Raw genomic sequence first — 15123 nt, 5'->3', positions numbered from 1 at the left:
GGTTGGATACAGTTCCTGTTCCATGTGGGGCTCACAGTCTCAATCCCTCACAGTCTCAATCCCCATTTTACAGATGAGGTAACTGAGGCACAGAGAAGTGAAGTGATTTGCCCCACAGCAGACAAGTGGCAGATTCAGGATTAGAACCCATGACCTTCTGACACAGTCAATTTCTGGATGCCCAAGAACAAAGGATTTTGCCCCCCTGTACACCGCCAAGGCGAATCACAACCTCCAAACCACTCTGACCTCATTCTCCTGGGACTCTGTGGACACTCGTGCTCATTTGCAGTGGGGAAGTGAGTGCGGCCCAGGGCTCTCAGGACTCTGGCCTTGCATTAGGCCTGGAAACAAGCACCAGTCGTCTGTAGCTTCGGGAGCGGTGCCAATGGGAGAGATCCGATCTGGGGGACTCAGGGATCAGGGTATTTGCTGGGACCATAGCTCAGTCCTCCAGGTCTGCAAGGCTGGGTCTCATGTTCTCTGCGTGTGTGCAGTGTCGGGGATGGAGAGAGGGGAGGGAGAGGGGCATTTCGACCCAACAGCACGGGTTTCCCGAGCCTTGGGGTATCTGGAGGTGGGAAGACAGAGGGTGCTAAACTTCTCACTGTGCCTAGATCTCACCTGTCGCACAGCTGACCACTGGCCCACGTCCTACCTCTGGCCTGGAATGCCCTTCCTCCTCAAATCCACCAATCACTCTCCCCCATTTCAAAGCCCTATTGAAGGCGCACCTCCTCCAAGAGTCCTTCCCAGACTAAGCCCCACTTTTCCTCAGCTTCCCCTCCCTTCCACATCACCACCACTCTCTCCTTTTGTTCTTCCCCCCCTCCCTGCCCCACAGCACTTATGTGTATATGTATATATCTATAATTCTATTTCTATTGATGCCTGTTTTCTTGTATTGATCTCTATCTCCAGACCCTCTAGATTGTGAGCCTGTTGTGGGTAGGGATTGTCTGTCTTTATTACCGTATTATAGTACCCAAGCACTTAGTACGGTGCTCTGTAGTCAGTAAGTGCTCAATAAATAAGATTGAATGAATGAATGGGTAGAAGAGGGGCACTGTGACCCAGTAGTGCAGGGTGGTAACATCGTTGCCTCTGATCAGAGGGCCCTCAGGCCCCCTAGTCCTCTGTTCCCCAGACTCGGGACCTCCAGACTGACCTCCTTGGGAAAAGGCCAGGCAAAGAGAAGATTCCCCTGGGCACGGAGTGACTCATGTTTTTGAACGAAGACCAAAAACTCTGTGTCCTTTTCCAGATTGGAAGCCACCGCCTTTGTCTGGAGACGCCCCGGGCCCGGAGGCAGGCCTGCTTGAGCCTCCAGGATGGCAGAGGAGTGACTGGGCTGGGAATCTACCCTACTGCTGCTGCTTCTGGTGAGCTGATGCTTCCGTCGGCTCAGGTTACGACTGAGGCCGTGAGGGAGGGGCCGTGTGGGCACGAAGCCTTGAGGAAGAGAGGTATTTCCTGAGGTATTAAGATTTTTACACCTCCAACACTGAGGACTCTGTCAACCGCTCTCCTGGGAGCTCACTGTTAGCAGAGCTCTGTACTGGGCACTTCATATGAGCAGAGCACTGTACTGAACTCCTACTGTGAGCAGAGGGCTGTACTGGGTGCCTACTGTGTGCAGAACACTGTATTGGTGCTTACTGTGAGCAGAGCGCTAAACTGGGTGCCTACTCTATGGACTGTCTTCTACTAAGTGTCTTGGAAACACAGAGAAGAAATGGCAGAATGCAACACCCTCAAGGAGTTTTACAATCTAAAAGGACTTAGTTGCAACAATTACAACTGTAAGAGCAGAGGAGCCAATAATACTTAGTATTTGTTGAATTTCTCAACATTAATGCACACGTGTTAAGGGTGGTTAATGACCAGGAAGGTGAGGGGTTAATCATGGAATTTTTGGACAAAGTAGCTGGGGATCACAAGATGAGGAAGGTGGGATCAATCAGGTGAGGCCTCCTGGAGGAGGTGCCTGGGCATAATAATAATAATGATGATGGTATTGGTTAAGCACTTGCTATGTACCAAGAACTCTTCTAAGTGCTGATGACAAAATGAGGAATGTGGGAGTCCACCAAGAATGGCCTCTGGAAGAGGTGGCAGGGGATGACAAGATGAGGAAGGTGGAGGTTGATCAGGGAAGGCCCTCTGTGGAGGGCAAGTTGTGGCCAAGTTGCTCGGCCTGGGGAGGAGTTCTGGGCTGGTGAAACCATGTGAGAGCAGGAAGGTTGGGAGGAGCTGCTGAGGGGCAAAGCTGAGATGGAGCAGAGCGACCTCTTCCTGGGGAGCCCGGTGAGCTCGGAGGTGGGAGCCGGGGGGTGATTAGCCCTCTGGCCACAAAGAGAGCCCCGCGCTGCAGGAACGTGGTCTGTGATGGGGGGGTGGGAGTGGGGTGGGTGTCGGGGTGGGCGGCAGGAGCACGTGTCAGGGTCCAGAAGTACTCGTTCGTTGCTTCCCGCTCACCTCGTCCCCAGGATACAAGATGATCTGCCCAGTGGGGGGCTCCACGGACAACCTGTGCTCGAGGAGGCTGATTCCTAGGGGGCCACCGGTTGCCAGACCCTGGGACCAGCTGTGCCCTGGATCATCCCCTGCCTGGTAGGCCCTCCCTGGGGGAGTGGGGCGGTGGGGGGGACGACACAAGCTGGGGTGTTCGGGGGGAGAGAACCAGGGACGCGATGGTCGGGGGAACCCACCCGGTGGGGCAGGAAAGATTTAGGGGGGGTCTGGCCCCTGGTGCCCGGGCAGTTTCATGGCAGCCTTCCTCCACCTCCATGTGGGGATGGGGTCCTGGCGGCCGAGGAGGCTGTCTTCTGTCCACCCCATTCTTGGGAGGTGTTCTGCCTTGGTTTACCCTGCTCACACTGCCCAGGCCGCCAAGGCTGGGTGCCCTGATAACCATGGCCTCCCCCAGAACCCATGCTCCTGGGAAAGATGGTCAGGTGAAGAAAGAAGAGCTCCTTATCCCTTCCTCTACACTGTAAGCTCATTGTGGGCTGGTAAAGTGTCTGTTCATTGTTGTATTGTACTCTCCCAAGCGCTTAGTTAAGTGCCCTGCAAGAGTAAGGGCTCAATAAATCTGATTGAATAAATGAATGAACGTTGGGGGAGGGGTCTCCTGTGTCCTTAGCAATCCGTGTTTGTGCTCCTTGAGGTGGAGCCCCCGTGTGTTTTTAACGAGAGGAATTGACATCTTGTCTCGCTCTCTTTTCCTAACTGTTTCAGTGTGTCTCACTGTCCGACTATTTCTGTGGCTCTGTCTCACCCCTCCCACCTCCTGGCCTCTGAACTGGTGCATTCTGTCGTCTGCTTTAGAGTCTCCCATTGATTTAGGGTAGGGTGAAGGGCCCAAAGAATAGAGGGGTATACGAGGCTCCCAAACCATTCCTTGGGGCTGGGGCTGCTGCCCCAAACAGTCCTGGGTCAGAGGGCGCCCCCATCAGCCCTGGCTTAACTGCTTCTGATCACCCTTGACCCAGTGGCTAGTAATGATGGCATTTGTTAAGGATTTACTATGTGCCAAGCACTGTTCTAAGCACTGGGGTGGATACTCGGTAATCGGGCTGTCCCATGTGGGGCTCACACTTTTAATCCCAGTTTTACAGGTGAGGTAACTGAGGCACAGAGAAGTTAAGTGGCTTGCCCAAGGTCACACAGCAGACAAGTGGCGGAGCTGGGATTAGAACCTACATCCTCTGACTCCCAAGCCCATGTTCTTTTTACTAAGTCACTCTGATCACCCCTGGCCTAGCAACCTCTGGTCACCCGTGGCCCAGCAACCTCTGGTCAGCCCATGTCCAGTGGCCCCTGGTTAACCCTGGTCCAGCGATCCATGGTCAGTCTTGGTTCAGAGACCTCCAGTCAGCCCACATCCAGTGATCTCTGGTCAGCCCTGCCCCAGTGAAGGCTCCCGGTCAGCCCTAGTCCAGAGACCTCTGATTAGTAGTGCTCTCTTTTTCCTCCTGCTTAGTAGCAAGGCTTCCACAGAAGCTACAAGACTCTGACAAAAGCCCCACCACCTGTGCTTGGTCCCACCTCACCTCCAGTCCCATCCCAAGCCAGACCTCACTGGTGCCAGGATTGTGTTCTGTCTACTGTTGGCACCCAGCATAGCAACTGCATACAGAAGGTGCCCAGGACAGTCCTCCGCACACAGTAGGCACCTATTTTTCATGTTTGTTAAGCACTTACTATGTGCCAGGCATTGTATTAAACTCTGGGGTAGATACATGATAACCAAGAACCCACACAGGCTCAGAGAGTAAGTAGAAGGGAAAACAGGTGCTGAATCCCCAGTTTGCAGATGAGGAAACTGAGCCACCGAGAAGTTAAGCGACTTGTCCAAGATCACATAACAGGTAAATGGCAGAGTAGGGGTTAGAACCCAGGGCCTTTGACTCCCAAGCCCACGCTCTTTCCACCAGGCCTTGCTGATGATGATCTTGTCTCTTCCCCTGGCACTTAATGCAAGTGCTTGGCACAGAGTAAAGATTTCATTATTATTATTTTAATTATATTAGATACTATTATATAGTAATAGTGGTATTCATTCTTAACCACCTCCTCCTTGCACAAAGATTTTATTATCTTTATTATTAAGAATAATATTCTCAATAATAATGGCATTCGTTATTTAGTTCCTCCTCCCGGCTTCAAGCCCCTCGTGCCCTCCTGACCCCAGGCAGGTCCTCCTCCCGGCTTCAGGCCCTTCGTGCCCTCCTGATCCAAGGCAGGCGGGGGAGAGATGACAGGAGGTCACGTTTTCCGGCTGCTCCTTTGTCCGAAAGAAGCCGTTCAGCGTGTGACACGCCCCGCCTCCTCTGGAGCTGGAATGAGAGGGCTGAGGTCTTCGCAACCCACCCCTCTTGGGAAAGATGAGGGAAAACGGTTATTTCTATTTCCCCGTCTGTTCCGTCGCCTTCCCCCGGGGTGGGCTATTTCGAGGGAACGAAAGAAAGGGTTTTGCTTCCCCGGCAAGGCAGCCGACAGATCATCCAGACTTTCAGCGGCTGTTTAAGAACTCGCCAAGAACAAGTGTGAAAGCTTGGCTGGAGCAGGGGCTATTTCCGCTTCTCCGGGTACATGGCGAATCGAAGAAACCTGGGTGGAAACAGGGAGTTCTGAACAGCGTTCTTGGAGCAAAGGAAGGAAAACCAGCTCCCAGTGGGCGTCCAGTAGAGCTCTCTGCACAGCAAAAGTGCCTACTACAGCACTCTCCACAGAGAAGTGGCCAGTACAGTCACCTGCCCACAGCATTCATTCATTCACTCATATTTATTGAGCGCTTACTATGTGCAGAGCACTGTACTAAGCATCTTGTGGAGTACACCATAACCATAAACAGTACAGAGGCCTCCTCATAATATACATTCAGTACAGGTCTCTGCTCACAGTAAGCCTCCTTGGGGAAGCAGCATGGTGTAGTGGTTAGAGCACGGGCCTGGGAGTCAGAAGGTGATGAGTTCTAATTCCACACTTGTCTTTTTTGTGACCGTGGGTAAGTCACTCCATTTCTCTGTGCCTCAGTTACCACATCTGTAAAATGAGGATTGAGACTGTGAGCCCCACGTGGGACAGGGACTGTATCCAACCCAATTTGCTTGTATCCACCCCCAGCACAGTGCCTCGCATATAGTAAGTGCTTAACAAATACCATAATTATTATTGTAATTATTCTTTATTATTAAGCATCCAGTACAGCACTCTGCCCACCATTGGCACGCAGTACAGTGGTGTTTATTAAGCACTTATGCTGTCCTCACAGTAGGCACCCAGTATAGTGCTTTCTGTACCTAGTAGGTGCCCAATAAATAATGATGATGCTCCTGGTGATGTTGAATTCCACTTCAAATACCACATCTCAGCCCCGGGTTCTTCCCATCCCCATGGGGGGCACCCCATCCCCCTAACCCCCAATCCCCAGCCTCGCTGTTCCACACCGGCTCCACTTCCTGACACCTTCTTGAAAACGGGACTTTAATTCTCCGTTGAGATCTCGCAGGAGATGCCGATTAAAAATGCTTTAAATATTTATAGAATTTGCTCCAGCTTTCTAAATGGGTTCAGGTTGGCGGGGGTGACTTAATATCGCTGGGGTGATTCGTTTTGCTGAAGTGCTCAATTAAGAAATCAATCAGGAATTAGTCTGGAAAGTTATTACTCTCGAGAAGGGCTACATTGGCGGTGGGGGCAGAGAGGTAGGTGTCTCTCGGCCTCAAATCCCGCTGGGTGCAGTGTTGGGGGGAGTCCAGACCCCAAAATCCAGGAGGCTCCTCCACACCCTGAGGGAAGTAGAATACGCTGCCTCCTGCCTCTCTTTCTTTCTCCCTCTCCCTATATTTCTGTCTTTCCTTCTCTCTTTCTCTCTGTATCTCTCCCTTTCTCTTTCTCCCTCTGTATCTTTTTCTCTGTACCTCTCTCTCTTTGGCTCTATCTCTCTTGCTCCCTTCTTTTCCATCTATCTTTCTTTCTGCCTTTCCCTCACTTTCTCCATCTGGATCTTTTTCTCTGTGCCTCCGTCCCTTTAGCTCTGTATCTCTGTCTCTCTGCTTCTCTTCTTTCCCTGTCTCTGTCTGTCTCTCTGCCTTTCCCTCTCTTTCTCTATCTTTTGCTTTGTACGTCTGTTTCCTTGTCTCTGTCTCTCTGCCTCTGCCTCTCTGTCGCTCTTCTCTTCCCTGTATTCTGTCTCTCTGTCTTTCCCTCTCTTTCTTCCTCTGAATTTTGTTTCTGTATCTCTGTCCCTTTGTTTCTGTCTCTCTGTCTCTTCTTTCCCTGTTTCTCTGTCTTTCCCTCTTTTTCTCCCTCTGTCTTTTTCTCTGTACCTCTCCCTTTCCCTCTTTTCCTCCCTCTGAGTCTTTTCCTCTGTAACTGTCTCTTTTTCCATGTATTTCCATGTGTGTCTGTTTCCCTCTCTCTCCTTTTCTCTCCTTCTGTATGTCTCTACTTCTCATCCTCTCCCTGTGCCTCTTTCTCCCCCCTTCTATCTCTGTCTCTTTACTCCTGTCACTCTGGCCATCTCTAGCTCTCAGCGCTTAGACAGAATTTGTCACTAATCAATCAGCCGATCAGTGGCTACGCTGACGACCAGCAATGCCGGGAGTGGGGGGAGATGGGGGGCTGGAGGGAAGCCCTAACCCCCCCCAACAGTCGTTTTCTCCATCAAAGTCAAAATTCCCTCCCCCCTTTTCTTCCTTCCTTCCCTCCCCCTCCCTCCCCCCTTCTCTTGCTCCCTTCCTTTTCCCTCGCACCCCTTTCCCGATGCCCCTCCCCCCCTTTGTCCCCTGCCTTGGTCTTTGATCTGTCCTGCCCCCTGCCTCCCTTGGCTGAAGACAGGCGCACCCCCCCACCTGCCCCAGGTCTTTGCTCCTACACAGACAAAATAGTCCCCCACCTCCAGAAAGTGGTCTCTTTGCAATGAAATGTTTCTGTTTCTCCCCAGGCTTCTTTGTGCCCAGTGCCCAGGTCGCTGACCCTGGCAGGCAAGTGACTGTGGACTTTGTGGCTCCAGCGTTTAACCCGGCTTATCACCGCCACCACTACCACCACGATGACACCACTGTGCACTTGTAGAATACTTTAATTTTACCAAAGCACCGCCACATCTAATTCTGTTCTCTCAACTCCCTGTGAGGAAGGGGGAGCAGGGGTCTTCTCACCATTTTACAGAGGAGGAAACGGAGGCCCCGAGAGGTGATGATTTTTCTTTGTTTTTGTAATACTATTTATTAAGTGCTTATTATGTGCCAGCCACCCTAGTAAACTCTGGAGTAGATACAAGATCATCAGATTGGACACAGTCCATGTTCCACATGGGGCTCACAGTCTTAATCCCCATTTTACGGATGAAGCACAAAGCAGTGAAGTGAGTTGCTCAAAGTCACACAGCAGACAAGTGGTGGCGGTGGGATTAGAACCCAGGTCCTCTGAGTCGCAGACCCATTCTCTGTCCATTAGGCCACACCACTTCAGTGAATTCCCTCACCCTGGATCATATAGCGTGGCAGGGGCAAGCTGGGGACAGAACCTGCAGCTCCCCCCTCCCCACCCTGTGCCCTTGCCCTGGATGAGGTCTGCCTCGGTCCATCTGCCATCACCACCTCTCCAAGGTATCTGAAGGTGGGTCCCTTGGGTTCAAGCGCTGTGCCCAATCTGACTGTTCTTTGTCTACCCCAGGGCTTAGCACAGTGTTAGGCACATAAATGATAATAATGCTAATTCTGTTGTATTCATTCAATAGTATTTATTGAGCACTTACTATGTACAGAGCACTGTGCTCTCCCAAGTGCTTAGAATAGTGCTCTGCACATAGTAAGTGCTCAATAAATGTCATGGATTGACTGATTTATTGATTAAATAACATGTATTCAACATTATTATTATTATTATTGTTGTTATTATTGAGTTGAGAATGGTGGCTCCACCTATCAGCAGCATATTCGAAGAGTGTCCTTGGGCTGCAGAAGCAGCGTGGCCTAGAGTGGAGAGAGCCCAGGCCTGGGAGTCAGAGGACCTGGTTTCTAATGCCAGCTTCACCATTTATCCCCTGTGTGACCTTGGTCAAGTTATTTTACCTCTGTGCCTTGATTCCCTCATCTGTAAAATGGGAATTAAGACTGTGAGCCCTGTGTGGGACAGGAACTGTTTCCAACCTGATTATCTGAAAAGCAGTATGCCCTAATGGAAAGAACACAGAACTGGGAGTCAGAGGGCCTGGGTTCTAATCCTAGCTCCACCACCTGTCAGCTGTGTGTTTTTGGGCAAGTCTTTTAACTTTTCTGTGGCTCAGTTCCCTCATCTGCAAAATGGGGATTCAATACTTGTTCTCCCTCCTACTTAGACTGTGACCCTTGTGTGGGACCTGATTATCTTGTAACTGCGCTTAAACATCACAATTATTATTATTATGTACTAAATGCTTCGGAGAGTACAATACAATGGATTGGTAGATCCAATCCTTGCCCTCAAGGAACTTAAACTCTAGTGAAGGAGACAGACATCAAAATAAATTTCAGGTAGAGGAAGGAACGAAGTATAAGGGCATGCACTTGAGTTCTGTGGGGGTGGAGGAGCGAGAGGGAGAGTGAGCAGAGAAGAGAAGAAGAGAAATGTCACGCGGCCCCTGAGGAATCCAGGTGACACTGCAGGAGCCCAGCTGAATGAAGATAATAAAGTGAGAGAATTCATAATTACATTTCCAGGTCCCAAGAGAGGGGAGGTTTGGGCTGGGGCCTCTCAGTCATCGTGCTCTGTGTAGGGAGTCTGGATTCTGTATGATTTAGGAGAAGTAATGCCAGCCACAGGAAGTGCCCCTCTGCAGCCGGTCCTGTTTCAAGAGGGCAAGGAGCATGTCCAGGGCAACAGGCTCATGGGTGGCTGGTGAGTTGCCTGAGGAATACAACAAGGCTCAAGGAGCAACAGGGTTTTGGATGTTTTGTGCTGGCTCACTGGGGGTGTCAGGAGTGGTGAGGGGAGAATCAGGGGTGTTAGATGGTCTGTGCTGCATCCCTGGAGGAGCAGAGTTAGGGGTGTCAGATGGTCCATGCTGAGTCACGGGGCAGAGTCAGGGATGGAGAGAGGAGAGTTAGGGGTGTCGAATGGTCTGTGCTAGGTCACTGGGGGAAAATCCGAGTTGGAGATGAAGTGGGGAGCTGCATCGAATGATCTGTGCTGGGTCCCTGGAGGAGCAGAGTCAGGGACGTTATGTTTGGTGTCCAGGAGGGCAGCCAGCACGTGATCTTTCCCATCTTCCGGGTTCCCATGCCTTAGGCCGTCCCGAGTCGGCCGGCCGGACCGTGGGGCTCACCTTCTCTCTCTGGTGTCACCCTCAGGATCCCGGCCCTTACCATGAGGTGGGTGCCCCACAACGTCTCTCCCGTCGGGTGTGCGAGCCAGCTGCTGGCAGTCTCAGAGGAAGAAGAGCAGCTACCCTGTGCCCCCCGCCATTGGCTCTGGCCCCTATGGGAAGCCCGGCCGTGTCCTGGCTGTGGACGGAGAAGCGTCGGCGGCGCCTCGAGGCCCTGCGTCTAGCTGGGGCCCTTGGAGCGGCAGGTGGTGGCTGGCAATGAGCGGCCGCGGAGGCCCGGAGCCACGTCCCAGTCTGCCGACTCCTGTGTGGGCCTCAGCCGGTGCCGGCCCCATGGCCCGGCCTGGCCCCCATAACCTGACCCTGAACCAGAGCACGCCCTCGGCCCAGCCCCTGAATGCCTCGGAGGGCGGGGGGCCGCCGCGGCCGGCCCTGGCCGACAAAAACTGGCCGGCCCTGCTAATCCTCGTCGTCATAGCCCTGACTGTCGGCGGCAACATCCTGGTCATCATGGCTGTGTCACTGGAGAAGAAGCTGCAGAACGCCACCAACTACTTCCTTATGTCCCTGGCCGTGGCCGACATGCTGGTGGGAGTCCTGGTCATGCCCGTGTCCCTGGTCACCGTGTTCTATGGTAGGTGGATCATTCCTCGTCCTCATTCCACCTCGCCTGCCCTAGGAGCCACAGCCCCAGGAGCTGGGGGGTCAGTGCCAGAGGGGCCACTGAGAGGGTCTGAGGGTCCGAGAGCTATCTTTGGCCCTGGCCTGCACCATGGTGAACAGCTTCTGGGAGGGAGAGAGAGAAGGCGTGGTGTCCTGGACCAGTGTCCCCACCCATCACCCTGTTTGCACCCCCCGGGATCCTTCGGTGACCAGATGACCAGATGAGCTGGGTCTTCCACAGGGTGGATCTGAAGCTGATGGATGGCTTGGAGAAAGCTCCTCAAGGGAAGGGGTACTTCTTATGTCCAAGTGTGCTCGCAAGGGCTCATTACCATGTTCTGCACACAGCAGATACCTAGCTGAGTGCTCTGCACACAGCAAGCATCCAGTACAGTGTTCTGCACTCAACAGGCATCCAGAAAAAAGACAGTGCACTGTTCCAGAACAGTGCACTGTCCCCAGAGCAGGCATTCAGGACAGTGCTCTGCCCACAGTAGATGCTCAGTACTGCACTCTGCACTCAGTAGGTGCTCTGCACCCAGTAGGTGCTCAGCACAGTTCTCTGCACTTTCATACAATCACAGGAATATTGGCCTGCTTTTTAAATGGTATTTCTTACATGCTATGTGCCCCTTCTAGTCTGTGAGCCCATTATAGGGATTGGCTCTGTCTGTTGTGAATTGTGCTTTCCAAGTGTTTAGTACAGTGCTATGCACAGAGTAAGCGCTCAATAAATACGATTGAATGAATCAATGAATGAATGAATATGCCAGACACTTATACTAAACACTGGGGTAGGTACAAGTTAATCAGGTTGGACACAGTCCCTGTTCCACTAGGGGTCACAGTCTCATTACCCATTATACAGATGAGTTAACTGAAGCACAGATAAGGTAAGGTCACACAGCAGCCAAGTGGTGGAGCCAGGGTTAGAACCCAGGTCTTTCTGGCCTCTATCCATTAGGCCATGCTGCTCAAGTTCCACAGCTCTCTAAGGAAAATGCCCAGCTGCAGGGAGTGAAATTTGCCCATGTTTAAGAACCTCAAGGGCCATTCCAGTGCCCAGAGGTCCAGAAAGCCCTTTGCAGATGTTACCAAGGGGGTCAAGGTTTGCCCACCTCCCTGGGCCCACCCACAGGCCAGAGAGGGGCATGAGGTGGGGCAGGGAGCCCAGGCAGGGCACCGACTCATCCAGCCCCGGGGCAGTGCCATCTCTGCTCTGACCACTGCCTCGATGACCACTCAGTGGAGAGGATGGGGCAGGTGGTACCAGAGACTGGGAAGCCAAAGGGAAGGCTGCTTCCCTGGAGGCCGTTGGGAGTCCGGGTGTCGAGATGTGATCCCTTGGTGGACCGGGTACCCTGGCTTGCCTCCTCAGGAGCCACGCCTGCTAGGCCAGACAGAGCGGGGTCCCCTGCCCCAGTCAGCGGCGTTTGATGGAGAGAGCACCCAGTGGCCCTGGGGGTGTGTAGCTGAGGACCCAACCTGGCAGAACTGATGCTCTCTGAGATGCAGGGGGAGCCAAGGAGCTGGGAGCCCCGCTCCCCGACTCAGGCAGGACTCAACCTTACAGTCAGTGGAAGTAGCATGGCCTAGTGGATTGAGCATGAGCCTGAGAGTCAGAGGACCTGGCTTCTAATCCCAGCTCCACCACTTGTCTGCTGTGTGACCTGGGGAAAGTCGCTTCACTTCTCTGTGTCTCAGTTCCCCCATCTGCAAAATGGAGACTAATACTGTGAGCCCCATGTGGGACATGGACTGTGCCCAAACTGATTAGCCTGTATCTACCCCAGGGCTTAGTACAGTGCCTGGCACACCATAAGCACATAACAAATACTATACATATATGTATATATGTATATGTATATATAAACAGAAGCAGGAAACTCAGACAACAGCCTGCTGTGTGGCCTGGGGTAAGTCTCTTGCCATCTGGAGGCCTCAATTTCCTCCTCTGTAAAATAGAGATAAGATCCTTGCTCTCCCTCATGGGAGCCCTGAGTGTGAGAGAGATGTATATCAACCCCTGTGCTGAGCACAGTGCTTGGCCCATGCTAAGTGTTGAATGGGACCGCCATAAAGGAACCCCTGTGTCCTAGCTCCCCATCAGACTGGCAGCCCCTTGAGGGCAGAGACTGGGCCTCCATTCCTCCGGTGCCCACTACAGTTGGGGGTCTGTTTCCTGTGCAATCATCATCGCCATCATCATCATCATTAGTACTCGCTGAATGCCTACTTTGTACTGGACTCCTATAGTGTTCAGAGTGCTATACTGGACATTTACAGTGTGCAGGGTGCTTTTATTGGGTACTGCCAGGGTGCAGGGTGCTGTGCTGGGCACCTGCAGTGTTTAGAGCACTGTACTGGGTGAGGAGGATTTGAGGGTGGAGGGAATTCCAGGTGAGTCAGCAAGCGGGTGTCAGGAGAGCAGAGAGTGAGGGACAGCTGGAAACTCCCCTCCTCCCCCATCCATCCATCCATCCTTTCCTCCCCCTCACCTGCTCCTTCCCCTCCCCTCTTCCCCTCCTGTCCTCCCCCTCCTTCCCTTCTTTTCTCTATTCTCACCCCTTTCCTCTTCCCCATCTCTTTCCTCTCCCTCTTCCCTGCTTCCTTCTCCCTCCTCACTCTCCTCCTCCCCTTTCCTTCCCCCTTCTCACTCTCCTCTTCCTCCTTCTCCTCCTCCTTCTCCTCTTCCTTCTCCTCTTTTCTCCTCCCATTTCTTCCCCTTCCCTATCTCCTCCCTGTCAGGGAAGCTCCCGCCCCAGGAGAAGCCCCTAACGACGATGATTGAATCTGTTGAGTTTTCCCCTTGGCCGACAAACGAAATGCCATCAGCTTCCAAGGGGCTCGGCGTCCTTTCAGCCAAAAATCCATCAGGCCCTGACAGTTGGGGCTGTTCCTGCAGGAAATGCCCAAAGATTGGAAGTGTGATGGCGCAGGGCCCGTTTGCGGGGGAGGGATGCAGGAGGGCTAATGCGGGGCCTGGGCTTGGGGGCCTGTACCAGCTGAGGACGCGGGGTCTGGGTGCGGGGCCGGTTGCGGGGCCGAGCGCGGGGTCTGGATGTTCCCTGGAGGCAGGCGGGCAGACGAATGAGCCTGTTGACTGCGGGCTCCGAGGGGCTGCTGCTCCAGAGCGGGCCCCCATCCGTGCGGACAAGGGGCTGGACAGTCTGATGTGACCGGTCCCCTGACCCCCACAAGGGGCATCGGGAAAGGTGACTCCGCCCCTGCCAGGGCCTGTCGCAGTTCCCCCGTCACCCCGAAGCCAGCCCTCTCCTCTCCCAGCGGGCCCAAGAGGCCTCTTCATCTCGTAGATTGGCGGACAGAGGGCAGGGCTGGGCATCCAGAGACCTGGGTTCTAATCCCCACCTCTTTCCCTCCTGTATGTCATCAGAGAAGTCACTTCACCCCTCCCAGCTTCAGTTTCCTGTACTGTAAAATGAGGCTAAGAATGTCAGCTCCCCTTCCCTCCCTCTGCTCAATAAATACCACTGATCGATTGATTGGTTTTGTACTGTGAGCCCCGTAAGGACAGGGACTGTGTCCGCTCTGATGGCCCGGGATCGGCCCCAGCACTTAGCACATAGTGATGGAAATGCAAATGGAGTCTTCCTGTGGAGAGTAACTGTCGACTGTGGTCCTGAGACTCGGTGACAGGAAAGCCGCGCCGAGGAGATGATTCTAGGCCGGTGGTCCCGCTCTCTCATCCGGATCGTAGTGGTCTCTCTGAGGCCGGTGCAATCAATCAATCAATCGTATTTATTGGGCCCTTTCTTCGTGCAGAGGACCGTACTAAGCGCTTGGGAAAGTAAGATACCAAATAATTGGTGGACGCGATCCCTGCTCATAAGGATTTTATGGTCGACGGGAGGTTGGGGGGAGGGGAGATTAGGCGGGCAGTGTCCAGGGGGAGCATTTTATGGTTTAGGCTGGGATCAGGCAGGCAATGTTCAGGGGGAGCAGGGGCGGAGTGGTCAGGGGGAGCAAGGGAGCAGTGTCCAGGAGGAGCATTTTATGGTTTAGGCTGGGATCAGACGGGCAATGTTCAGGGGGAGCAGGAGTGCAGTGGTCAGGGGGAGCAAGGGAGCAATGTCCAGGAGGAGCGTGTGGGCAGTATCCTGAGGGAGCAGGGGAGAGTGTCCAGGGGGAGTAGGGGGGCAAACACCTGAACAGGGGAGCAATGTCCAGGGGGAGCAGGTCCCTGCCAGGTGTTTGAGTCGGGGGGAGGGAAAGAGAGGGGGTGGGAGTCCCTGCGGCCCCCGGGGCGGGGGAGGAGCGAGGGCAGGGGGGACCCCGTCCCCGCCATCACACTGACCCGCCCCTGCCCCACGGGGCAGACTACACGTGGCCCCTGCCCCAGGGGCTGTGCCCGGTATGGATCGCGCTGGACGTGCTGTTCTCCACGGCGTCCATCATGCACCTGTGCGCCATCTCCCTGGACCGCTACGTGGCCATCCGCAACCCCATCGAGCACAGCCGCTTCAACTCCCGCACCAAGGCCGTCATCAAGATCGCCGCCGTCTGGACCATCTCCATCGGTGAGGGTGCCCCACCCCTGGGGGCGGGGAGAGGCTGCAGGGGGCAGGGGGAGGGGTGACCCGAGATGGGAATGATGGGGAGGGGGGTGTCTTGGCTGCTAGGAA

At 53.8% G+C, this 15123-nt stretch overlaps 1 protein-coding gene across 1 annotated transcript in view; it reads left to right on the top strand.

Annotated features, from left to right (window-relative positions):
- Positions 1 to 15123, top strand: part of HTR2C (5-hydroxytryptamine receptor 2C) — a 77368-nt gene that overhangs the window by 50044 nt on the left and 12201 nt on the right. Inside the window, exons 2-5 of the mRNA XM_039912436.1 lie at positions 1265 to 1382; positions 7454 to 7704; positions 9843 to 10451; positions 14818 to 15018. Of these exons, the coding sequence (XP_039768370.1) occupies positions 10076 to 10451; positions 14818 to 15018 (577 nt within the window). The 5' untranslated portion in view covers positions 1265 to 1382; positions 7454 to 7704; positions 9843 to 10075. The remainder of the gene's footprint in view (positions 1 to 1264; positions 1383 to 7453; positions 7705 to 9842; positions 10452 to 14817; positions 15019 to 15123) is intronic.

Source organism: Ornithorhynchus anatinus, chromosome 6 (assembly GCF_004115215.2).
Source record: "Ornithorhynchus anatinus isolate Pmale09 chromosome 6, mOrnAna1.pri.v4, whole genome shotgun sequence".
NCBI lineage: Eukaryota > Metazoa > Chordata > Mammalia > Monotremata > Ornithorhynchidae > Ornithorhynchus > Ornithorhynchus anatinus.
This window is presented reverse-complemented; position numbering and strand designations above follow the sequence as displayed.